The following is a 26,845-nucleotide window of genomic DNA, read 5'->3' as shown; positions in this document are numbered from 1 at the left end:
GGAGGTCGTTACTGTGGCTGGGCTTTGCACACAGTAGCCTTCCAGCTTAGGTCTCAAATTTAGGAGTGGTGCAGGACAAGACTGGGGTGGTTTCACTCCTTTTTGCCTGCTTATGTGTTACGGCGAGTATAATGCAACAGAAACACCCAGCTTGGGATTCCCCTCCCCCATGACACTGGGGTAAAATATCTTGAGTTGAGAAAAGAGGAAGGAAGTTCAGAACTGCAGCGAATCTCACAGAACCCTTGCAGCTGCTTCAGCCTGCCTGCCAGTCCTCAGTGGCAGCAGCTGATACTGCTTCCAGTGCCTTCGTTTGTTACCCATCTTGAAGTCTGTGTTCTGTGAATCTTGGTTTCCTTGCTGGTGGGCATCCTTCGGAGCCTCACGGATTCATGTATGATGGCGAGATGGCAGAAGATGGAGAAGAAGACTGGCGTGGGTATGTACCTTAGTAAACTGCCATTTGAGTTTTGTCTTCAAACTTCTGAACAGGATGTGGGTAGGTGTTTTCTCTGATGTGATAACAGCCTCCACCATGGTGGCTTAATTGACATGATCTTTCAAACGGAATGACAAGAAGTACCCTAGTGTCAGCTTGGAAGATGCCACCACACCACACTTCTCTCAAATCTTGAACTCTTACAGTAATGTCGCTTTTTTTCACCTTGATATTTCAGAAACAGAATAAGTAGGAGGTTGTAAAATGAGTAGCAGCTAGAAGTTAGGGGAGACATGTAGGTGAAGAGGAACCCTACAGCTGCTTCTGAGAGACTTGACAGTATTACAGAAAAACCTGTATGTAAGTCTATAGATAGAACTTTTTAAAGGAAGATCATCTTCCAGCATAATTTTGTCTTAAAATAAGCGATGTTAACTTGAGTGAGGAGGGACTAATTTGCTGTTAAAAAAAAGAAAAATTAAAAAAAAAGAAGTATCAAAGCTGAAGCACCTGAAGTCCCACTGCAGTTAACTGCAGGTTCTCAGTACAGAAGGCTGTTAATCTTGTAGTGCTTGTGTTTTACCTGCTAGTGCATAGTTATTGATCTGGAGTCCCCAAATTCTTCTTAAGACATTTTTTTATTTCAAAGCGACCATAGAATTTTGTGATATGCATTCCAAACAAAAACCCCACCCAACTAGCTTCACAAAATAAAGTGAATCATCAAGGAATTAATCAGAGAAAAATAATGTCTTCCTGTTCAACTTTCATGTGCAGCAGTAGCAGAATTGTGAAATAGAAGCAGCCTGTTCTGGTGGCAGTTTGTATTACAAAATTGAGGGTGTAAATGTTTTCTGTTTCAATATGCTTTTTGCATTTGATTTCCTGAAAACTGTTGAATTGGGAGAGTATGACTGGATTTGCTGGATGTGGTTTCTATCCCTCTCCTAGTGACAGGTGTGGATAAAAGTATTAGATACAAATCAGTTACTCGCAGGAATATAAATAAGATTCACTTGTAGCAGCTTTTTAAAAGGAGCATTTTGGGTCAGGGTGAGTTTCATGTAATTATAAAAAAAGACTTGCTCATCATCTGCTATAGTGTTTAACATTGTAAGGCCCAAATAACCTAATTTAAGGAGTATTCAGCCTGGAGAAGACTCTGGGGAGACCTAATAGTAGCCTTCTGGCAGCTGAAAGGGGCCTACAAGAAGGCTGGAGAGGGAGTGTTTACAGAAGTGTGCTGTGATAGGACGAGGGGCCACAGCTTGAAATGAGAAGAGATCTAGACTGGATATTAGGAACAAGGGTAGTGGAACATTAGAACAGGTGGTTGAGATAATTGAGGCCCCATCCTTGGAGATACTCAAGGTCAGGCTCAACAGGGCTCTGGGCAACGTGATCTAGTGGAAGATGTCCCTGCTGACTGCAGTGGGTTGGACTAGATGACCTTCGCACATCCCTTCCCACCCAAACCATTCTATGATTGTATGTTTATACATGCCAGTGTTTTGTTTTTGTTTTTAATTTTCCCCCCTCCTTACCTCCCCCCACCTACTCTTTCAGTGGACCTACCTGCTGGGTTTCATCAATGGTGTCCCCTCAATGTGCCACAGCCCCTGGTCATGATCTGTCACCTGTTCAGCAGTCGGGCAGCCATGCTTTGTTTGCAGTGACATTTTGCCTCTTTGTAACCTTATAGCTGATAAGACCTCCCAGGATGCAAAAAGCAAGCCTGATACAGTAGTTGGTGTGGTATCTGAATGGTGCAGCATGCCATGCTTAATAAAAACAGTCTTGTGAAACGTCTTAGTCCACAACCTAATGACAGTCCAGTGAAGTTTGTTTATATGCATTCTACTGTGTGTTTTGATTGAACAAGGCACTGCACTATTCTAAAGTGCCCCATTCAGAACATGCAGATTTGTACAGCACTAGTCTCTTCTACCTCTATGAATGTTTATTTCAAAATAGTATGATTTTAACTCAATTATAAGCACTTTTAGTGCATTAACTGAAATAATAGGAAAGAATATTTAATGGCAGTGTTTTGTGAAGTTTAAGCAGCCACAGATACAGTAGAAGTTCAGGAGTTTTTTACAAAGTCTACTTGATCTGTCAGTAGGCCAGTGCAGCACAAGTGTTCTTGCTCTTTAAATACCGCCAGCTTGAATAACTATGACACTTATTTTAGAGTGTTGTGGACTGCATGTGGCTTGTAGATTATATCAGTGCAATCACTACTGTGTACAGGCACTGCTTGCTGAAATAATGGTCTGCTACAAATTACATTTCTCCTTTCACCCGTCTGCCATGTAAGACCGTTGTTGTCTCTTCCTGTGATACAAAAGGCAGGCTTAGAACATATGAACAAACTGAGTTTGCTGACTATAGTCCAACTGTGAAAGCTGACAAACTTTTGGAGTAACAGGCTGGAAGCTTTCTGACTGTATAGGGCTGTTTGGGCTTCTGTTTTCCGAGATCTTTGCTTTCAAGTCTCCGATGAAAGATCTCCTGTTGAATTCAAAGTCTTTTATTTAGAAGCACACCTGATGCCTTGTTTCCACTGATAAGCAGTTTCAGCTTAAGAAAGCTGGGCCCAACTTTGGATGAGCAGTAGTAGGCTGAGTACGTGTGGAAGACCATAGAATCCTCCGGTTATGGCAGAATTCAGGCCATGTGCCCACTTCTGTATCATACTTAATGAAATGGAATACTCCAGTTAGCTGATAATCAGCTTTGCACTTGGAAAGCATACTCCTGATTTGATATGTGAAGCTTGTTCTTAGACTTGAATCACTCCCTGTGTAAATGTATGTTACTTCTATGGGCAGAAAAGTCATAGTAGGCTAGTGGGTTTGGATGAATGTTCCTAGTAAAGGGCAAGATGCAAAGTGTTTGAAATCTGCTTGGACCTTGAAGAAAATATCTTATTTGTGAAAAATTTACAACCTGGTGAAATATTATGTTGACATGCTAAATTCAACTGTCAGGTTCAGTCTGGTACTGCCAAATCTGAAAATGGGGATTTGTTGATTTGAAGCATAAGTTGGGGGAAGGAGATGAGTGCTTGACTTGTTTGAAACTGTAAAAAAGCCTGGGTGCAAATTGATTTGACTGGTTTGTCTGATTTCATTTGCTGAAGACCTCTGAAAATTTTATGTCTCTGTGAAATCTAAAGAGATTGAGCTGTAAGGGAGGCAGAGCTTTGTTCATAGTAGATTGCCTACTCCACAAAATGCAACACCTGAACTCAACAGACTGTTCTAGCTGCTTGGGAGACCACAAAAGGTAAAATGAGGTAAGATGGAGACAAAGCTGGGAAAGGAATCTCTTTATCCATGATCTTCATAAAGACTTCTAAGAAAAATAACCATGCTCTACTATTCTATGAAAAGCTGAAGTGTTGAATACAAGAGCTTTACATAGCTAGTTTGGTGTGCCAGAACTTGATGGTTCTTATAATCCATACTGGCTTTATTGTGTTTAAGAAGGAAAATAAGTAGCTCAAGTCAGCTCAAACCTCCATCTGGCCTCAAGGTTAAGCATGTGAAGAAATCTGTTTTCAGTTGTATCTGAGATAGCAGCTTGTTATCTGAGAACTGAAGAGTTATGCTTTGCTGAGCATGATTTGCAATAAATAAAATTAGCCTCTAACCCACTTTGAGCCTTGGTGCATGTCTCTGATCTGTGAAATATTCACAAGAACTGTGTCCATGTCATGTTCATTGTAGCACACCTGCTCTGTGAGATTTAAGGAGAAAGCCTCAACTCACAATAGTGGAGCAATAAATGTTAAAGGTTTCTTTCCAGAAATCAAGAACTCTTGTTGGGACTGCATAATATTTTCACAGGAGGTTTGTCAGCATCCTTTGCTGAATAATTTCCCCCTGCTTTTATGAAGATAAAATGGTAACTGAATACAAAGAAGTGATCTGTAAGGGAAGAAGGTGCTGCTTTTACACTGGTACTGGTAAAAGTAGAGCTGCAATATTTCAAAAATTAAAAGGAACAGGATTCTTATTGAGGCTATTCATTAGAAATATGCAAAACACTTCATGAGTTACTGTGAAGAAATCACTCCAGATAGTCCTCCTGTTATGGTAAAGTGAAATGAAGAGCAGGTTCAGCAAACCTATAGCTTGGAAAAAAAAAAATCCGGTTCTTTTTAAGTGCAAAGATGGAAAGTAGCCAAAGAAACCATCTTGAAGCATGCTTGTTACTAAAAGGTGAGTCTCAAAGCAAACCCATCTAATGTCTGCATTTGTTACAGAGAACAGGACAGGGACTTAACATGAAAGAAAACAGACAGGGAAGACAGGTAGGAAGATGAGGATATTAAACGGTTTTAGTGCTGCAGCTCTGTGGGGTTTTCCTGCTCACCACTCCAATCTTGCAGTAGCTTACAGTCTAATCATGCGAACAAGAATCAGGGCTTTTAATGTACACAAATACTGAGGGAGGGATTCTGTTACCTGGATTACTCTGAGTTGTCTAGAGTGTTTTATGTGTGAATGTTCCTAATAAGGTACAAAGTATGACTTTGTAAAATTTTTTTTTTTCTGCTTGTCATTTAAATTGAGGACACAAATTGGTAAGATGTTAACTGTGCCTCTGTCTCAGTCTACAACCATTTGAATTAATTTTAACAAGAACTGTACTCTGAACAAAGAGTGACTATTTCACTTACCTTGTGTGTGGAATGTCAACAGAAATTTTCACTGCTCTGCTTTGGAAAGCACAACATACCAAACAACCTGTTGTATAGTAAAACCTCTCATGAAGTTTCCACTTAGTCATTTAGAGAAGTCTTAGCTGATACAGCCACTTCCTTTGTCAGTTTGTTACTGCACTTTCCAGTACATTAATTGCTGTTAAATGAAGTATTTAAGAGAGCAAACCCAGTCTGCACTATGACTTGCCAACTTGCATCTGTATTTTGAGACAAATCTAACTGTAAGGAGAGCATTTCATAGTTTGAAATAGAAAGTACGTGTTAGTCAACAGTAATCGTAATCTGTGTGGACATTTCAAGAGAACAGTAAGAGCACAGACACCCTTCTCCCCCAAATACTCTGATGGCAATATCTCTTTAAGTGTCATGGTAACTTAGAAGGGTTGTTTGCCATCTTCCATTTCTTGAAATCTGTGTCAAGACTAATGAAAGGAAGCCAGTCAGGATATAACACATCTACTGTTTAAATTTGATTTTGTGACAAAGTATATTCAAGAATCACTAGAATAAATGGCTGGATCTGGACAGAAGAGCCTCCCTTTGAAGCCTTTTTTCCTTTTATTCATTTTTTTCTGCCCCTTATGTTTAATGATCCAAGCTCTGCTCTACCCAGTCAGGGGGAGGAACTGGTGGGAAAGCCTCTTTATGTCAACAAAAAAAACCCAAATATTTGGTCTGATAACCTTGTTAATTAAACCTGAAATGATTTCTAATTTCTGTTCTGGAACTATATTGGAAGAAATAAGAAATATGGAACTCCTGAGAAAATGAGGATGATGAATGTATTTAGCTTCATGCTGACTTAAGGCATTTGCATGAAAAGCAATTTAAGTAAAATGTTTAGGTAAAAGGTGTCATTAGTATACCTTTTGGCCCAACAATGATAAATATCCTGCTTTAGAAGCCTGAAAGGGAGAGCGAAAGGAATGCAGGAAGATACTAAAGGTAGACTTACCTTTCTAGATAATTTTTTCCCTAGTCCAAAATGCTGTGAGTTTGGATGCTGTGGATATGTGGATGGATTGGTTCACTGTCATGAGAAAAGGAAGAAAATCCTGCTGACTAATATCTTGTCTGCAAGCAGAGGTCATGCTAGTAGCTCATGTACTGTTCCTACTTGTATTGTTTAATTGTGGTTCCAGGCTCAGATATTTTATTCAATTTCCCTATGGGATAACAGCTTCAATAGCCATATCTGCTCTGTAATGCTACTGTAAAATCTATAACTAAGCTAATGAAGAAAAAAAAACAACACAGAAACAAATGCTTGCTATGGCAGCCCACATCCTGTAGCCCCTGAAGGTAAAAAACGAGTCAAGAAGCTTATTTTGTTGAATTCCCTCTGAAACTTAGCTGTTTCTTAACCACATATAGATAAGTTTCTGATTACAAGGCTTTTAAAATCTACTGCTCCTATGTTCTTTTCAGAGTGGTTAAATACAGAAAGTGACAACATTTTCTACTGTTCCCATATAAAACAGAGTTTCATGTTAAGATGAAGCATCTAAACCTAGGGAAGAATTTAGTAAATCCAGTTTTAATATGCATCTCTGCATCCCTTGTCACCACTGTTGCTAGAAATTTCTGCAAACTAGGCATTTAAATTCCTAGACAAGCAGGTTAACAATTCTGCAGCACAATGAACATTTGTATATGAAAGAGCTGCAGCTAAATAGATGCTCTTAAATCCTGTGCAGACCAATTACTATGACTATGTTGTTTCAACATATGTACTAAATGTTTGGTTGTTGTTGGTTTTTTTTTTTTTTTTTTTTTTTTTTTGTTCCCAGCACTGGCCATTTTCAACAACTTTGCATTTTCACAAGAGATTATGTAATGGCAACAGCCTGAGGTTTTTCATAGAAATATGTTCCTGTTTGTTTATTTGAATGTATTTATCTTTGTATCAGAATCCATGTGTGTTTATTGAAAAAGTTTTTTGGTCTTTTAATTTCTCAGCAATATACAACTTCCAAGGCACAGGACTACCACAACTACCTCTACAGATTGGTGATGTGGTTCACATCTTGGAGTCCTGTGAAGGTAAGACAATTGCCTTCAGGCTACAGGTATACTTTTACTTCATGGCAATTTCCTGTGATACTTAAGTGGTTGCCCAATACTCTTTATTTTTATTGGTATTTACGTCTATTTTGAGGAAGAATCTATTCATTTTTGGAGGCCAAAATCAGAAATGTTACAGTATATATAAGGATTTTTCTGGGAGGTCTCATTTGGTAATGAGGAAGTCATCAAGGTGAATGTAGAGTTTATGAAGTTCATTCCAGATTGTAATATACCTGATGGAAGTTATATTAGATTTGATTCAAGTTGTAATGGAGTACGTTTTTGGTTCTAAAGATTTGTTGGTAAGAGATATTCAGCATCCTAGTCATTCTATAGCATGAGATAGAAACCTATAATGCTAAAGTCATTTGAGTGATGGAAACATTTCTGAAAATCACCCAACTTACTGAGCATGCTAAATAGCAGAAGTTCAAGTCATGGATCACAGATAGTCAATATGCTGATCTAAACTGATGTAGGAAGTATGGAGATACCAGACCGACTGGCATAAGCAAAGAGGAACCATGTATTGGCAGCAGAAGAACAGGTATACACCATTTTGTGCAACGGTGAAGCTGGTTTCATTGTTGCTACTGTATTGATAGTGCCTTCCTCCATACTGATTTGATCTGTACCCTTCCAATCTGACTGAAGATTAGGAAGAGATATGTGTTATACATTGCATCGCAAAACAGCTTATTCTATCTTTTCAAAGTGAGTGCGAGGCTGTTATATTCAGTGTAAGTTTATCTGTACTATGTGAGACTTGAGGTAGACCATGTGGTCTAATGTACAAGTCATGCTGATATACTTCCTGATATCCACTTTACTTTATATTTTTGAAGTAACTATTAATTTTCAGACATCCTATGGTAGATAGTTCTTATGTGAAACAACACCCCTGACTTCACTAAATGCCTTTTAATGCACATGTTCTCTAATACTAAGTGCGCTCTTTCTTCCTTTCAGATTGGTACAAAGGTTACCTAGTAAGACATAAAGGATCAGAGGTAAGATTGCAATATTTATTCCTATGGGACTGGTTTTCAGGAATCAGCTCATGAAGTGCTTTGGGGTTTTTATAGTATCTCTCATCAGATAGTCTTATTCTGATCCCTTTTAAGATGGTTAAAACGATCAGTGTTTGTTGGGGACAATGTGGTAAATATTAGAAGTAAAGACAGGGAGAAGCAGATGTGTCTGTTTCTGCACTTTTTTCTAAGTATTCTCTAGGCTACATTCAATATAAACAACTCCCTCGAGGCATACATTCTGATGCTTCCTTTGCTACTTCTTGGTGAGCACCTTACTGCATGCCCTAGGTAGTACAAAAATTATCTCAGTTGCAGTTGTGTTACATATACATTGGAGGGCTAAGAGTTTATGACTTCGCTAAGTGTCTCCCTCCTTTGTGCACTGCAAATGAAAGTTAATTCTTTCTTCTTTAAGCAAGTTGAGTCTTAGGCACAGTATTCTTGCCTCTTGTGCTTCAAAGTAAATTTTGTCACCATTTCACTATTAATCTCAAGTGATTTCCTCTGCCTATTGGTATTTCTTTCACTACATGCAATGATCCCATATCAGCATCGCTCTTTGGGTTTGATAATCAAGCTAATTATCAAAGTAGACTAAATTAGACTGCACTTTTTCTCTTGGATGGAGAAATGTATGGGCTGATGCACAGACAATGTTTCTTTATATTTTTCATTGTATGTAATGTTTTCTGGGAGAATGGGGTGGAAGATGGTGTTTCTTATGAAGAAACAGAATTCTATGCATGCTGTGTTTGCAGAAAACAACAAAAAAACTTTGTCTGTCAAACAGATATGCACCTAGCTGGACAGAAAACTAGATAGGCAGCTATTTATCTGGGGATTCCGGTTTTTGTTCATAGTCATGGTTTTATGAAGAAAATTTAGAAGTGGGTTTTGGAAGACTCTCATTTGGTAGTGTTCTTGCAGAATAAGAGTGGTTTTTTGTTTTGTTTTTCTCCTTCAACAGGGCATATTTCCTAAATCTTTCATCCACATCAAGGACATTACTGTTGAAAAGAAAAGGTATTGAATTTAATGGTTTTGTTATATTAAGAGCCTTGTTTGCTAAAGAGAGTTTTAAGGCATTTCTGTGCCTCAAACACAGTAACTATAATGAAATCATGAAAGTCTGGTACTTTCTTTCATTTTCATTTTGTTAAATTGTCTTCTTTCCTAGACACATAGAAAATATCATACCTGCTGAAATTCCTTTAGTTCAAGAAGTTACAACTACGCTTTGGGAATGGGGAAGCATCTGGAAACAGCTCTATGTGGTATGACACCTCTGCATCCCATGTGTGACCTGTTAGATGGTGAATTTTCCAGTACCTGAGTAGTCCCTTCTCATGGATAACCTGTTTCAATAACTTGCACTGCCTGTTCCAGGATCACAGCCATTGGAGTTTGTTTTATTTCTGTTTGGGCAAAGAAATCTTGAATATGGTGCAGTTTCCCCCCATTAGCACAATTTTCTGAAACATGTAACTTCTTAGTCTTCCTCTTGTGTTAAACTCACTTCAAAATCTTGTTTCAGTGAATGACACTGGAACTGCTTTAGTGTCTTCTGTACATTCTTTTACTTTTCGCTTACATGTATTCATACCACAGTCAAATGTTATTTTTCCAAGTATGCTCTTATCAGGTATCTCATACAGAAGTAAACTGCACCTATAATGTTTTCACTTGATGGGAATGAATTTTAAACCAGAACAATTAACAAAAAAAACCCCAAAACCCCAAGTAATTCCCTCCCCTATACAAGCTGCTTAAATTTCATGTGATTTCTTTATGATCACATAGGAGACTCTGTCCTTAACAGCTCGTGAGATGAGAGAAGGAAGGAGGCCAAGCTCAGTACTTGAGCTCCTGCAATCATTTAGCATTAAATATGACATGTCCTTTAATCGCCAAGACCAACTTTTCCCTTCAAGTTGAAGCTTGAAAACCTATCATTTTCTTTTCCGTCTTAGACAAATAAGAAAGATCGGTTCCAGCAAGTGCAGTCTATGATGTATGACTTAATGGAGTGGCGGTCACAGCTTCTGTCCGGGACTTTGCCAAAAGATGAGCTCAAAGAACTCAAACAGAAAGTGACTTCCAAAATTGACTACGGTAACAAGTAAGTGGCCAACATTGCTGCTGGAAAACATGATTTATTTTAAAGCAACCAGGTAGGAAAAGATGATAATAAACTTCTCTTGTTTGCACTTTTGCAACACGTGAATGTGAGAGGTAGATACAGTCTTGAACCTTCCTTTGCAAACTTCTCTCTGTTATTCCTCTGATAAAAGTAGATACCATGGTGAGGCTTCTCATAGCAAATCACCGTGAGGTGAGACTTGAGTTTTGAATATTGACGGGAAATAAAAGAGCGAAAGCAAAAAAGGCATGATTCGTATGAGAGCAAAGGAGAACAGAGCACAGCAGTTATGTCATGGGACTCTGAGAGTTAAGAGACCAGTAAATGCAGCAGGTATCAGGAAAAACCTATTCATCTTGATTACAAAAGTTATACATTAAGTAGCAAAAATGAGGAAGACTCCTTGAAGTCATTGAACACGGTGAATCTATTTTATGTGTTAGACATGTAAAAGTTTTGGTGACATCACTAAAAATTCCTAATGTGCCACACCTCAAAAAACCCCTCATGGGGTTTAGTTAGATTTTTCTTCAATGAAATACTGTTGCATACATTTAAACTTACTTTATTGCTTTAAAACTTAAAGGAGCTACTTGTGCCTCACTGTTTTTAGCTTTATTTTCATAGAAGGAAATAACCCTGCCATTATGCTCTTTGTATTTTTGCAGGATACTTGAGCTAGATCTAATAGTTAGAGATGAAGATGGAAATATCTTGGATCCAGATAAAACCAGTGTCATCAGCCTATTTCATGCACATGAAGAAGCAACTAACAAAATCACTGAGCGAATTAAAGAGGAGATGGTAGGATTGACTGGCCAAACGTAATGCTTCCTTTGCTAAAATCAAAATGAAGACACACTACAAGGGTTGGAGGATGTAACCTTCTATGACAAAAGCTGGTGGAAAATTTTACCTCTTACTGAACTAAGAGAAGATTCTCATTTTTATGCTTTAAATATTGCTAATTCTCAAAGGGACTTGGTTGCATTTGTCCACTGAATCCAGGCTGTGGGCTATCCTGGAAGCCTGTGTCTGCAGTTGGTTTAAAATCCCTTCTTGGCTTCCTAAATAGAAGTAGGTCTCCTCATTCCGTCTGTGGGCTACTCAGCAGGCTGATTTACTTAGTGAATAATTTCTTGTAGTTCAGGCTGTTGACTATGACTAAACAAGGCTCTTATTTAGAAGACATTGTGACAACACGACTTGTTTGCTGCATGTTGCTACTAGTTAGTTGTATGGAGTTGAAGATGTTAAGCTCAGTAAAGAGGAACTCAGGAGAACTCAGCATAATCCTGTGGACACCAGAATTTAGCATTCCTGAACAAAGCTGAAGAGTGCACAAATGTAATCTTTTAAAATGCAAAGCAGGTGGATGTACTTCCTTGACCTTTTTCTATGCGAAATCTGTTCAGGGAGCTGTGAGATACTTTTTCTTTTATTCATTCGTGGGAAAATAAACAGTAATAAAGCAGTAAAACTCTTGACAAAAAGAGAAGTTAGGCAGTCAAGACATGCCAATAATGCCTATGACAAATGACTGCAAAACAACTTATGAGTAGTTCTCATCAGCACCACTAAACTGCTTGTAGTATCTGCACCTGCCCCATTTTATTTCATGTATCTGGCTAACTAGTTTCCTCTTTCTGAGCAGTCGAAGGATCAACCAGATTATGCATCCTACTCCCGGATGTCTTCATCTCCCACCCACAGCCTCTACGTCTTTGTGCGGAATTTTGTTTGCCGGATTGGAGAGGACGCAGAGCTTTTTATGTCATTGTATGATCCACAGAAATTGACAGTTATAAGGTAAGCCTATTTTCATTGGAAAAGAGTAGCAAAAAGAGTTAGCCAAAATGAAGTAAAATAGTTGCCACCTGGTGAGTAATGTAGAGAACATAGATATATAAAAGGAAGAAAACAATGGAAAGGGAAGCGTAGACAGATCTAGTTGCTGGTCACTAATGAAGAATTTCAGGGTAAGGGATCCCAAATATTTAGATAGGTATTTCCTAGACTGAGTATTTCAGAGTTCTAGAGAAGCCTGAGACCACTTGGAGGTTAAAAGATTATTTTTGATGGAAAATGTTGCGGTGTCTGTAGTAAAGTGCTGAAAAGGGGAAGGGGACAAACTGGATGAACCATAAATTCAAAGACAGATTAAATTCTGTGGAGTATTCCCATCAATTAGTTTCCTCCCATCTGTGTAATGTTAAAGTTAGTTTTTAAATCATCCCGATGGTATTTTGTGTAGCATTCTTCTTTTTAGTCTGATACTAGGTTTAAACAGTCACCCGAGGCTGTTATCTGTTATGCAACCTTTATGTGCTGTGGTTTTTTATGCACTGTGAAAGGGAAGAATTTTTAAATCACATGATGCTAAGATATTTATCTTCAAAACAGTGAGAACTACTTGGTGAGATGGGGGAGTAGAGGCTTTCCAAAGGAAATTGATATGCTCAACAACCTTAAAGTAGTGTTCACAGTAAGTGTTTTCCAGTTTACTTCATGTTTGCAAATTGGATTGTCTTTTCTGTGGGGGTCACTATCAGAACTTCTGAAGATTGAACAAGATGAAGGAGGAAGCAGAAGGAATCTTAAAAACAGAGCAAGATGCCAAACCACTAAGTGCTTTGAGGCAGTGACAATGCTTCATTGTCCTTTCTTCAACTCCATTTGCTGCCTCATAAATTTATTGATGACTTTATTTTTTAATCTACTGTATCTTTTGATTGCTACTATCATCTCCATTTATTTTACCTTATTTTTTTCAAACTTTGAACTGTCAGGTGTTTCATCTTTTCTGTGGGCTCAGTTTGCTTCTGTTTGTTGGTTGGTTGGTTTGTTTGTTTTTTGTTCCCCTTTGGTTACTGAGGCTCAATTAACCATTGGAGGTCCTGTTTGTGTTTCACAACTTGGTTCTTCCCCAAGCAAAATCGCAATTCTTTTTGTTTTTAATCTTAGGATCTTGGAAATAAAGACCTTAGCAGAGACAAAATTTATTTAGTTTGCCAAATAGTCCGAGTTGGAAGGATGGATCTCAAAGACAGTAACTCAAAGAAATACACACAGGGACTAAGGAGGCCTTTTGGAGTGGCAGGTAACTGATGTCTCCTGTACTGTTTCTGAAGCAGGACCCCAGTGATACTTGCCAACCCTAGACCAAACCACAACATGTTCGGAATGAAAAATAGTTGTATCAGCTATCTTCTACATTTAATTTTTTAAGACCTTAAAGTCTGCACCTACACTAACATTTTATTTCAGGTTAGAAATGTGCTTTGGAATTTAATTTCTGATAATTCATACTTACTGCTATGTGGTGTGAACCAAAGCACAGTACCAGAATATGGTAGCAGAATTCCTTGCAGATGACATAGAACGATTGATTATGTCCCCAGAGCACCACCAATGCACTCTCAGACCTGTATTTGCAGGATCAGACCAAAAATCATCTGAAGTAATTATCTCTTCACATGTTTGTAGTGTGGACTTTGCACTGAATGTTCTCCTCCACAAATTTACCCCTACTGGGCTACGCTGCTCGCTAGTGAAAAATCTGTATTTACCTTGAGGCACAAGAACATTAATTCACGTTACTCAGAGAAGAGGAAGTATTTTTGATGATTTTTTTTTTTTTTTTACTCTTCTAGTTATGGATATTACAGATATCATAAAAGGAAAAGCTGAAAGTGATGAAGAAAAGCAGCATTTCATTCCCTTTCACCCGTAAGACAATCCTAGATATTTTTTCTTTTCTATACACACAAAAAATATTTCTATTTGTCTTTTTCTGTAACAATCTGTGAAATTTTTCAAGAAAAAAATCTTAGAATAATTTGATAACAGTGTTCATTATTTAAATATCACTTTGAAAGGCATTTAATGTAGTGACAGGGGGAGCGGTTTTAAGATGAGGGAGAGTAGTTTTAGACCAGATCTTAGAAAGTTGTTCTTCAGTACAAGGGTGGTGAGACTCTGGAATAAGCCGCGCAGGGAGGTTGTGGATGCCTCCTCCCTGGGGTCATTCAAGGCCAGGATGGATGAGGACTTGAGGAGCTGTGTCGAGTTGAGAGGTGTCCCTGCCCATGGTGGGGATGTTGGAGTAGATGATCTCTAAGGTCCTGTCCAACCTAAGCTATTCTGTGATTCAATATTTCTATGAATGTGCTCCTTCAGACAGCTGGCACCATGTCCTAGTTAACAAAACCCAAGTTAAATAGTTATATGTACTCAGCAGTAAGCTTTACAAGCGTGGATTACTAGTAATTTCTGCTTGATTCTGTTTTACATTTGAGACAAATGAGTAAAAATCCAGTTTCCCTTACAAAGCAGCTGAATTGTCATTCATTAATTATTTTTGCAAGAAATGCTTCTAATATTCTAGAAATGTTTCTAATTTCAAAAGTAGCTGCAAAGAAAGGCAAGTCCATTTGTCAGGCTGTTTTTCAGGGAGAGTGGACTGCACTGACATTGAGAGGAATGCATTCATGGTGTACACTGCTACAAAATGATAATATGAAAGCTTATCAATCTGTTACAAAATGTCTGTTTAATTATTCTCACTTAAGCGTACACATACGCTTAATGTGAGTGGTCTGCAACTTGGAGTGCGAGATAATGAAATTATAGAACATATCATAACAAGGTCAAGTACAGCAAAGAGGATTGAGACTGTTTGTCACCTGTGTTCCCAATAGTGTTTGATATATCTAGCACTTAATTCGTAGTAGACATTATTATTTCTCCTGCAGGGTAGTGGCAGAGAATGACTTTTTACACAGTCTCCTAAGCAAAGTCACTGCATCAAAGGGAGACAGTGGTGGACAAGGTAAGGTAGATTTTATTTACTTATTTTTAAATTAAGTAACAGGATCTTTTTTGTGGAACATCAGTTTATATTGTTTACAGTTTGGAGATAAGCTTTTATGTTAGAGCTGTAGGACATCACAGAGGTAGGCCAACTCTGACGCTGGAAGTGAAGAATCTTGAGTTTGTTGCAAAATCTTGGAGACTATTTAAATTAGTAGCTAGAAGTTTGGATTTTAGAGCTTTTACTTTCAGCTAAAGGAAGTGGAGGAAATGAATTTTTATCACTGTTTAGGTGGGTGGAAGAGCTAATGATTTGAAGAGATTTTTATTATTTTTTTCCTTATCATAAATGTAATCTTCTTTATTTTTTTTTCTCTTAACAGGTCTCTGGGTAACTGTGAAAATGCTTGTTGGAGATGTCATTCAAACTAGGAAGGACTATCCACATCTTGTGGACAGAACCACAGTTGTTGCTAGAAAGCTGGGATTTCCTGAAATAATCATGCCAGGTAGAAATAGATTTTTCTTTTAATATCCTAATGAGCATCAGCAACTGCCTTATTTATTTAGTTCTGTAACTAACTAATGGATAGCTCAGAGCCTCTGGATTTTTTTCTTCATGGTAAGTTTTGTTCCAATATTAGAGACTTATATAAAATAGTGAAATCCTTGGAAAGTATTTTCTAGCACTTAAGCAGAAAAAAACCCACATCAAGACAGTGAGGGATAATCCCAGATATTTGGACACAGATTTCTTGTCTTTCAAGTATATTATGGTGGATACTTATGTGAAATTTTGAATTAACCTTATCATTTTGGTAATTTAATATCAGTAAACATATGATATTAGTTTCTTCAGTCTCTTGATTTTACTCTTTTTTTAAATTAAATTTATGGTAAGATAATTTCCAATCAAAATCACTCAGTCTTCAGTGTTTCTTTTTTAAAAGCAAACAACAAGTCCCTCAAAAAAAAAAAAATAAAACAACACATTATTGTATGAATCTGCCTCTAGAAAAAGAGCTGTGGATTTGGGGAAAATTCAGTAATGGCATCATTTGGCACCAGCAGATGTCAGTGCAGGACGAGAATTATTTCAAGTCACTTTGAGGACTCCCCATGGGTTCATTTCACCTAGTACAATCTCCTTAGCTAAGCATAATAGAGATGAACATTTAAGTTCAGATAGAAAATGAGACATTTTTATCTGTTTCCCTGCAAAAAAAAAAAAAAAAATTGAGATTCTCTCATGAATTTCAGTTGACCCTGCTTTTATTGATTTTTTTTTTTTCCTTTTTTTTTTTTTTAATTTCCCCCCCCCAACCTTTCAATTTCTGTTTTAGGAGATATAAGAAATGACATTTATATTACACTGCTGTATGGGGATTTTGATAAATACAATAAAACAACTCAGAGAAATGTGGAAGTGATAATGTGTGTCTGTGATGAAGAAGGAAAAGTGATACCAGTAAGTTTTCTTTTTTTCTATGTGGTGGACATAGAAAAATGTCTAATGTTATAGTTATATTAGAGAAATAAGCCTTAAACTTACAAATTGTTATAAAATACCATTGTGTAATAACTTGCACTCCCCTCACTTGTACCATCTTGTGAAATCTTATGCCGGATATATTTTATGATGTTTGAAGTAACGTATCCATTGAAGTCCTATAAATGTCTTGCATAAAACTGTAATGACAAATAAGGCTGAATGACCTATTTTAACTGTGCCAAGGCACAAGTACTGTTTCTGACAATTACTGCATTGCTGCTCTAGGGGTTTTCTTGTGGAAATTCCCAGAGGAATGTAACTGTACATTAAAATGTCAGAAGTACCATTTCTGGTATACAACAAACCCTCGATTTGTGCCAGGGAGAGTGTGTCATTGTCCCTTGAATAAAATACACGGCAAATAACTAAATTAGAGACAACAGAGGAGTGTGGACATTGTGCATATGCCACATAAATATTTACAGTGTCTTTTAGCTTGTCTGTTTCTGAGTAATTTTTGTCTTTTCCTTCAGGCTTTTTAACACGAGTTAAGTATTCAAGGGAATTTCTGGCTTTTCCTTTTCTGAGCTGTTCAGTAAATCAGCACTTTTATCATGAGGGTGAAATCATAAAGACATGTCTTGAGATAAAATAAAGATGGAGTAACTCATTAAACTACATGAACTACAGTTAAATGCTTGACTTGAAATATAACATCAAAGCTTGAGTGAATAAAATCCTAAACTCATGTAATGCTTTTAGGGTCCATGCACGGGGTTGTAACCCTGATTACAAAATTTTACTTATCCATAGGAAAACACATCACTACATGACTTGCATGTGGTTAACTCTGTGAAACGAACTTAAGCAATCTCTGTTTTGTCTATTCCGAAATAATAGGCTTAAAATACATACACCAAAGTATCCTTAAAGCAATAAACCTATGACAATGCATTAAATCTTGCATTCTGATACTATTTATGTTCAGTTCTGCAGGTGCACCCTTTATGCAAATACTAGGAGAAAGTAACTTTGTCACTTTGTCTATGATTCATGATATATGTTCAGTTTGTGCTTGCTTTCTGTGGGTAATATGTCTTAGACGTGTTTAAGCAACGATTTTGAGGAGTTACTTGAAATGCTTTTGAATACAAGTAATAACAAAACTAACAGGTTTTGCCTTTTAACTTCCAAAAAGGTAAATGAATACCAATAACCTTTCAGACCCACGAATTTATATTAATTTCAGTGTTTCTAATTATTCATTAATCAGAGTAAGTATATATTCACTAAACAGGAAACTGTCTCTGTGTAGATAGCAGACTAGTTTTAATTGAAGAACTATCACTAGATTTACTCTTGCAAGTAAAAGGCCCTTTTGTCTGAATGAACGCCGCAGACTATGTTCAAACAAGTCGGTGCATATATGTTGAAAAATGTCCATTCTGCAGTTAAATCACTCTGGCCAGACCTTACAAATCATCGTCAGGGATCGACATCGCATCCTTCTTTCCACAAGGCATTCTGATGTTTGAAGCAGACTTCAAAGATAGACTGGATTTTCAGCACCTTTGCGGTAGTTATTGTAGTCTTGCTTCTTCAATTATCACTTATTCTGCATGGACGATCCTCAACCACAGTCAGTTGGGAAATACAGGGCTGGGCCAAGACTCTTCAAAGATTCACTAAGTAAACTCAGTCCCTAGGTTACAGTAAGTTTGGAACTTGATCAAAAATTTTAGATCTGTATTACTTCTAATAGTTGTTAGAAAATGGGAAATTCAAAACGCTGAGAAAATGCAGGCAGGCATACTGTCAGCATGTTTAGTTTGAAAGTCAGCTCTGGTAGGTGAGTGAACACTTGGGAGAGTCTGCTGGAACAGGGCATTTTAAAGTAAATGGAAAAAATAAATGGCATAATTAAGATAGATTATTTTTACTTTGTGTGTTTCTTCCACTTGAAATAATGCCTTTGATTTGTCAGTTTGAGAAATCAAGTCTATAAAAGTTCATCTCACAGGTCTTCTTCCAGGCCTCTGTGTAATCCCTGTAAAGTACAATCTATGGGGTAGGTCCAGTATGATTATGGAAAATGTTTCTTTTCACTATGTTCAGAGGCTTGAAAAATGCGGTATCTTCATATTAGTATTTTTGTTGGTGCTTTCCTTATCATTTAGTTTTAAATGATGCCACATCTGTGCCAGGTTTACAAAGCTTAGAGAGTCATGGCCCGGTGGGCTGGCCCTGAAACATGCAGCTGAGGGCAGGAAATGGAGCCCAGGGCCGATGCAACTGCCATGGCTTCATGCCTCAGGGAGGGCCGTGGCAGTCACGGCTTTGTGCCTCGGCGGGAGCCCCGGCCTCCATGGCTTCGTGCCTCAGGCAGGGCCGTGGCAGTCACGGCTTTGTGCCTCGGCGAGGGCCCCGGCCTCCATGGCTTCATGCCTCAGGGCGGGCTGCAGCAGCCGTGGCTTCATGTTTCAAGGAATGCCGCTCCATAATGGTAACTGCCCTGTGCGAAGGTAAAGCTTCCCCCACAGCCAGCGCTGGGAGCACTGGGGAAGGGTATCCTCTGGTACCTTGATGCTTGGGGTAGTTCTGTTCAAGTAAAAAAAAAAAAAAAAAAAAAATCACTTATGTGAGCCACTAAGCACTGTTTCTTCCCTTCTTTTTGTAAGAATGCCGTTTGCTTGGGAGCAGGGGACAAACCTGTGAGTGAATATAGATCAGTTCTTTACTATCAAGTCAAACAGCCACGTTGGATGGAAACATTAAAGGTATGGTGTCAATACTTTTCACTTGTTTTTCTCTTTTCACTTTGTGGATCCGCACACGGAAAAGTTGCACGGCAACAGCTTTTCTTAAAAGATGACTTGGTCCTGAGTGCAGCTTGAAGACTTAATCATGCATCAGTTATTAAAGATACATGATTAGTGAGGCTGAAAAGTTGGCCTAGAAAATGATGTTAAGAATTTGTTTAGCAAAACAAATGAGGTCATCTTAGATAACTTCATATCCTGACATGGCTCATCAAAAATGAAGCATTGCATGTATTAATTTGCAGGGAAATGATGACAATTGTACAGAATCATTAGCAGTAGATCCTTTTGAAAAGGATCCTTTGTAGTTCATGGGAAGGCATGTTATGCATTAAGGTTTGTAGAGATAAGATGTGAAGGAACACAGACCGAGTACAAATCTTTAGTTTTAGAACTGCAAACTTGACAATATAAAAAAATTGTGCTTTTGTTGTTGCAGTTAGCCTTTTTTATTCATGGTTATTATAAATAGGTATGCTACCTTAAGGATAAAGCAGTCACGAGATCCCAGGATTCTACTCAAGACTTTGAAACTGAATTTAATCACAAAAATATAAGTGATTTATTTTTCTAGGATTTTTAAAATCCTTTTCACCTGTCTATTAGATCAGTTTTTATTTTTGGTATATGAAATGTGGAAATTTCATAGTTCAGAGGTGTTGTGTAATTGTGTGGTTAATGGGGTAAGTAGTAAGACTGCAGTACACTTCTTTTCCAGCATACAAGCACCTGTGTGTTGTAACTAACTGGGTTCAGTGCTTCGTTTCTTTAGTGGTGCTTGAGGAAAGGCTAATAGGTAATTGATTATCAGCTACTTCTGCAACTGTGATCAGGCTCAATAGTTTTAAATGGTCTGTGAAAAGGCATTGTGGAACCAGCAGAAGTGGTCCTTATTTATTCTAGAATAGGAGCTCATTACTGGTGAAATCAACTTCTCCCCACCCGGCTGATTGTTCTCTGATTTTACAAAAGGTAGCAGTCCCTATTGAAGACATGCAGAGGATACATGTGCGCTTCATGTTCAGGCACAGATCATCTCAAGAATGTAAGTAGGAAAATTTTATTTTGGTGAATTTAATTCATTGATGGATAGTCAGCTGAAAACATTTTGCTTTGCAGCTAAAGATAAGGGAGAAAAGAATTTTGCGATGGCCTACATAAGACTAATGAAAGAGGATGGGACAACTCTTCAAGATGGCATCCATGATTTGCTAGTTCTAAAGGTATTGGATCAATTTTTTTCCCGTCTTTCCCAGAAAAAAAAAGCACCTTTTTCACACTGTTGTCTTTGACTGCATTGTTAATTTCCTTATCCACAGATTAATTTTATTATTCTGCCAAAGATAAATATTATATTTTGCATCTGAACAAAAAAACCCCAATGTAACATGTTCTATGGTTAGTAAACATGGTTCTAAATTTTAGAGATTTATATCAAAGCACAGTAAGACACTTGCTCTTCCTATTGTTTTTACTGAAGTTTGTGCTTTTCACCTCTAGTATAGAGGAAGCTCAGTATCTGGATCTGTACCATTATTCTTGCTGAAGTAGGGGAAAACTGCTTGTTGTAATTAGTTTAGAATCTTGGTCACAGGAATAATCAGGGAATGTAATCTTAAGGAATAGTTTGACAATGCTTTGTATAGTTACTCGCATACAAAAGTGAAAGTTTTGGGTATTTGGTTTTGGGTATGAAGAATTTTAACTAGTCCTGATTTGATACATTTTTGACTTCAAACTGAAACAGGAAACAGAGGTTTCAAGATTTCGGTGGTTTGGGGGTTTGGGTTTCTAATTTCCCCCCCCCCCCTTGTAGAAGACAGTATAAGAAAACAAGAACCAAACCAGAATACCAACGATTTAAGTATTTCTTAATCCTCTTTTTAATAAACTAGTCTCCTGTTATTAATGGCAAGTGAGCAGCATACAACTAAACCAAATTGTTTATCTACCCCAATGAAGATTAACAGTAGTGTATAGCTATTTATCTTCATTGATAAATACTTAGACCAGGAGGAAAATAACGATCACAGTGACTGTGTAGTTAATGTTGATTATGAAATCCCATCTAATTCATTCCTGCATCAATACAGTATTTTTAACTTAAGCATGGATGAGAAATGCTAAACAGATTTGACCTAGTTTATGTTTCTGAGAAACAGACAGATTCTCTGCATATGTTTGCCTCTTCCAGTATCAAAAGCAGTAATTTTAAGCTGTAAGTGTTTTAAACAGTGTACATTTGGCCTCTCAAAAGAAGTAACTTGAAAAGGGAAAATTCTAAGCAGCAAGCTTTTACTTTCACTGCCTTCAGGCACTGAATCTTGTTGATATACTTGTGGATCAAAATTTTAATTCTTTTCCCCATTGTCTCTTGACTTTCTTCTTTTGAGACAAGTTCAAGATTCTGGTTCTAGAAATTCTAAGAATTATTTAGCAAGCTTGGTACAATCATAAACATTAGTAATGCTGTCTGTTCTGCCACACAAGGATTCTGCCCTTTATCTGTCTAGGTAAAAAATTTACTATCTGTAGTAAATTTTTAACCATACTTCTTGTTTGATAGGAAGTTGAGACTGCACTCTTACAGTCACTGATTCAGATACAACCCCAAAACTTTTAGAAAATCATTCTAGGTATAGTTTTAGAAACTCCTTGTTTATGCACAGTTGTAGACTAAGGGTCTGCAATTGAGTCAGATCAAGCACAACGTTGCAGATTTAAGTGACAGAACTTGTAAACTTAACTGGGAAATTTTCTCGAGTACTTTACAAAATGTAATTTTTCTTTTACAAACCAGTGAGGAGTATGATTTTTATTCCTTCTCTAAAAATTACTTTCCTGTCTGGGGTATGAATCAAAAGCTGAGACACAGAAAATCAGTGAAGGTTATGACATGAAGCTTGGTTACCGAGAAGGGAAAAAAAATCCCTCTTGGCCCTGTTTTTGTATTGTTTGTTCTACTGAAAAGCATAAACTCCATGATATTTGTGTCACTTAGTTACTGCAGCTTATTTTCTAATTTAAAATATAATCTTTACCATGCCTCGATCTTTCATAGTAAATGTCCAGATATTAAGTTGTAATGGGCATACCAAAATACTACTGCTGCTCTTTCTTTTGTTCAGTTCATTTTCTGTTCTTAAGTCACATAGCTGTGTTGTCTGTGTCCTGCCTACAGTCTTCAAGGTGATTTTCAGTAGTCTGTTGTCTTCCATAGCTAATGACATCTGAATGAGAAATCTGCTCTTGCTTTTAAACTCTGCCAGTGATATCAGTTCTCATAGTTTGTTTATAATTTCTATGTTGTATTTTCCCTGTGTGTTCACTGCAGCTGTTCTTGCTGCAAAACATTGATGCTTGGCTTACCTGCACAGGGTGTGCAGGGACTTGGGTATTCTTTGTCCTTCAGTGCATACATTTAGGTCCGCAGAAACATAGCTTTTTTGTTTACTTTTGTAGACAGTACAAAATAAATCTAGTTTTAAATCCAGTGGTATGAAACATGTAATAAATGGTGTGTTGTTTTTCAGGGGGACAGTAAAAAAATGGAGGACGCTGGTGCTTATTTGACGTTACCTTCTACACGTCAACACGTAGAAAATAAAGCAGCAACCATGCTCAGGAATTCAAACATTGTAGGGGGGCTTTCAGTAAGCTCACGAGATGCATTTTATATTTCAACCCTTGTTTGTTCTACCAAGTTAACTCAGAATGGTATGTATCTTCTAAACTGGGGGAAGCTTTAGAAGGGAGACATTTGCACGAATGATAGATTAGACTTGAAATTTTAATGTCTGGCCATTTATTTTGTGTTAGTCGGCTTATTGGGGCTCTTGAAGTGGCGTATGAAGCCAGAGCTGCTGCAGGAAAACCTGGAAAAACTGAAGATAGTGGATGGAGAGGAAGTTGTGAAGGTATATCTTCTCTAGTCATTCCAACAGTAGTTATTTTACATGTCCCTTTATACCGTGGCACAAAAAATGCTACACAGTTTCAAAAAGAGAATGAAACTGGAGAGTCAGTTACAGTAAACATAGGAACATAAAGAGACCTGTAGGATAAAAATAGGAACTTAGAGGTTTGTCAGTTACACTTTTGTGTCATTCGGTGTAATGCCTTTCTTAGGGATAATTTGAAAAGACGAGCAAAGCTTCTCATTAGAAGAACAAGGAAGTAAGCACCCGGACAGGACTCTTCACAGTATTAGCAAATATTTTTGTACTTGTTGTTCCAAGATATTTCTCATTGGCTATTATTAGGCTGTGGAGATTTGCAAGATTACTAGTTAAATCCACCTGCTTTCACTGATAATTAATTTATCAGGATCTTTTTCTGCTTTCTGTTCTTTTATTTTGCTGGAAATTTTGTGCATGAATGGGAAATTGAATACCAAGAATATTATTGGTCATGTGCTTATGTATGTCACAGGAAAAGTTTAATTTTGAGCCTGCACAGAAAATTTTATTTGAAAACTTGATATGAAGGCAGTAGTATTAAATATCTTTCACAGTCTGTGTCCAATTTTTTGCTTTTGTCCATCTGAAGCATCACATTTTCTATTTATTTCCTTACAGTGCTTAATTTACATGTTCATGTGAGGAAAAAAAATAATTTTGTGTCATGCACCCAATGAGGTCCTTTCTTTAATTTAGTGAATATAGTGTAAATAAAAACTTGTTAATATTTTGGTAAGTCCTAGCCACTGCTACATATGTTACTCAAAAAGTAAGCATTAGATGCCTGTCTGCAGAGAATGGGAAGGAGAAAAAAGGTGTTTTTTTTTATAACCAAACCAATATTTGTGTCTCAAGTCACTGGGCTACTTTGCTAGGAGCACAGAAATATGAAGTGCCTTTTCAGTCGTCATGTACACATGAGAATAGCATCCATTAATCTGTTCCACTGAGGAACTGGGAGTGCAGTTATAGATAGTAATTTCTGAGGATGTAGGTTCTTTAAAAGTAAAGAGACTAAAACCTACAAACTCAAAAGTGTTTTCTGAATTTGTGTCTCAGTGAAGGCCTTAAAAATTCTGACTCAAGGGGAAGTAAATCTACTCACTTAAGAAGTGACTTGTAAGATTTTCAAGTTGAATTGGTTGCCAGTTTGTCAGTTCATGTTGTTCTGCAGTTTCTCCAAGATACGCTGGATGCCCTGTTTAACATCATGATGGAACATTCCCACAGCAATGAATATGACATCCTCGTCTTTGATGCACTGGTAAGAATCAGCAACAAAGGATTGTATTTGTTGAAGTGAAGAACCATATACTTTTGAATGAGCTAGCAAGTTGTTTATTATAGGGAATTAGTCTTGAAACCTCTACAGAACAGTTGGAATATTAGTATTTGACTGAAATGCAAATTACTTAAACTCTCAATTAGCAAAGTATCAAAAATATTTCAGAAAACAAATATTTTAATTAAAAATGTAACTTTATAAAAAGATGCTAATGATGACCATGTCTGTTTAGATCTATATCATTGGACTAATTGCAGACCGTAAGTTTCAGCATTTTAACACTGTTTTGGAAGCGTATATCCAACAGCATTTCAGTGCAACATTGGCATACAAGTAAGTTTGTCTTCTTTCTCTTTCTTTTTGAACTTCCACCATGACATGAAAGAAAATAAATCCTGCCTGTGATTTTTGTGGTGTAACTGATGATGACTGTTGTTTTGATGCTGTTGCTTGTTTATTTTAAAGAAACCTGTTTATGTTAAAGAGACACACATATCATTATAAGTAGAGTTAATTGACAAATAATTAATTTGGGGTTAAATGATTGATTTTCTTTTGCCTGGGTTTTACTATGTCTGAGCACTTCATTGGTATCCTGTCCAATTTGTCAAAAGATACTTTCCTGTAAAGCCTTTGCTGCTACTTCCTGTCCTTAACCTGAAATGCCTTAAGTGAGGACATTGTGAACTGTCAAATCTTCGTACGCAGTTCAGTCTGATGTTGCACTAGGAGGGTTTCAGTTCAGTCAACTGGAATTTTGGTATTTGATATGTGATCTGCTGTGAGCTAAAGTTTCAGGTGGTGATGTTAGTGGACAGGTGGACAGTTCTAGTGTTTCTTTTTCTTTTTTTTTTTTTTCGCTTGTTTTTATAAATTCATCTTTGGAGTGTCTGAAGAATGCCTAGATGGGAAGACATGGATTCATAGAAGAGAATTAAAACTGTGGGAATGTGTTATACAGTAAATTTGATACTGGATTCCTAATTTGTTTTAAAATGGTTTTGCAGATGATGGTAGGATGAAATTCCTTTGAATTATGAAGAAAGATAACATCTTCTGGTAGTACTCATCTTGGGGAAATGCTATAACAGGATAGGTGTGGGGGTTTTTTTAATTATTTTTTTTTAATCTACCTGAAGTCTAGTTCTGGCAGCTTAAAGCAGAACTGTAATTTAGAATACAAATAATAGATGGAAGACCTTAGCTGAAGATTTGGAGTAGATGAGAATATCTTGTGCTGAATTTGCATTGGTTCCAACTCAACGGGAAGTGTCATACAGATTATGTATTAGAAAATGAGGCTGCTGGAACTGGAAGGCAGTAGTGCACAATCAATCCTTTCTCACATTCTAGCAAAGTTGGAGTTAGCATTATTTGTCTTAGAAAGCTCAAGCACAAGCTATATGCTCTTCTTTAATCCTTCTCCACTCCATACACAATAAGCTTAAGTAATTTAATGCTTTATATTATTGTGAAAGAAGAGAAGTTTGAGTATGGAATCTCTCAGGACAGCCGTATTTGCTTAAAATATTGCCAAGATTTACTTGGCTGGGTATTTCTGATGATATAATCAAAGTGGCAGAGGCAAAGAAAAGTTTGACTGTTTCTCAAATCTTGAGCTTTCTTGGCATTGTTGGTTCTATGCACATGATGGAAGATATACTCTGTTGCAAGAATCATGTATGAAATAAATAGCTGTGTATGGCCTGTACTCATAGTTAGGAAAGATGGATATACTGTGCCCCAAATATATTACAACCACATTATGACCATATTTATTAAGTTGCTACTTAGTCATCCATTTGTACCTAGCTTTTATGGAATTCTGAGAGGACTTAACACTGGCAGTTGAAGGATCCTGAGTGGACTGCCATTGTGTACAAACAGAAAGGTGTGAATTCAGAGAAGCTATACAACGGATTAAATGGAAACACACAATGGGCACGAGAGGCCTGAAGCAGGGTATTGTTGAAATATGAGTTAGGCTGGTGCAGTAGGGCTGTTAGTTGCATAGAGATACATATATGTCTCTCTCTATATTTGTATGTATATGTGTGTATAAT

General features: G+C 37.2%; 1 protein-coding gene across 1 annotated transcript in view; it reads left to right on the top strand.

Annotated features, from left to right (window-relative positions):
• The first annotated feature begins 396 nt into the window (after nt 1–396).
• The window catches only part of DOCK2 (dedicator of cytokinesis 2), a 168,483-nt gene continuing 142,034 nt past the window's right edge, over nt 397–26,845 (top strand). Inside the window, exons 1-21 of the mRNA XM_054389131.1 lie at nt 397–439; nt 7,134–7,217; nt 8,211–8,251; nt 9,243–9,298; nt 9,453–9,549; nt 10,246–10,394; nt 11,084–11,219; nt 12,070–12,224; nt 12,819–12,900; nt 13,380–13,515; nt 14,069–14,144; nt 15,170–15,246; nt 15,611–15,736; nt 16,571–16,695; nt 19,398–19,496; nt 20,511–20,583; nt 20,658–20,761; nt 23,072–23,255; nt 23,358–23,455; nt 24,672–24,761; nt 25,015–25,115. Coding sequence (XP_054245106.1) covers nt 397–439; nt 7,134–7,217; nt 8,211–8,251; nt 9,243–9,298; nt 9,453–9,549; nt 10,246–10,394; nt 11,084–11,219; nt 12,070–12,224; nt 12,819–12,900; nt 13,380–13,515; nt 14,069–14,144; nt 15,170–15,246; nt 15,611–15,736; nt 16,571–16,695; nt 19,398–19,496; nt 20,511–20,583; nt 20,658–20,761; nt 23,072–23,255; nt 23,358–23,455; nt 24,672–24,761; nt 25,015–25,115 — 2,132 coding nt within the window. The remainder of the gene's footprint in view (nt 440–7,133; nt 7,218–8,210; nt 8,252–9,242; nt 9,299–9,452; nt 9,550–10,245; nt 10,395–11,083; nt 11,220–12,069; nt 12,225–12,818; nt 12,901–13,379; nt 13,516–14,068; nt 14,145–15,169; nt 15,247–15,610; nt 15,737–16,570; nt 16,696–19,397; nt 19,497–20,510; nt 20,584–20,657; nt 20,762–23,071; nt 23,256–23,357; nt 23,456–24,671; nt 24,762–25,014; nt 25,116–26,845) is intronic.

Source organism: Indicator indicator, chromosome 18 (assembly GCF_027791375.1).
Source record: "Indicator indicator isolate 239-I01 chromosome 18, UM_Iind_1.1, whole genome shotgun sequence".
Taxonomy (NCBI): Eukaryota; Metazoa; Chordata; class Aves; order Piciformes; family Indicatoridae; genus Indicator; species Indicator indicator.
Note: the sequence above shows the minus strand (reverse complement) of the source record. Positions and strands in the feature narration are given on the sequence as shown.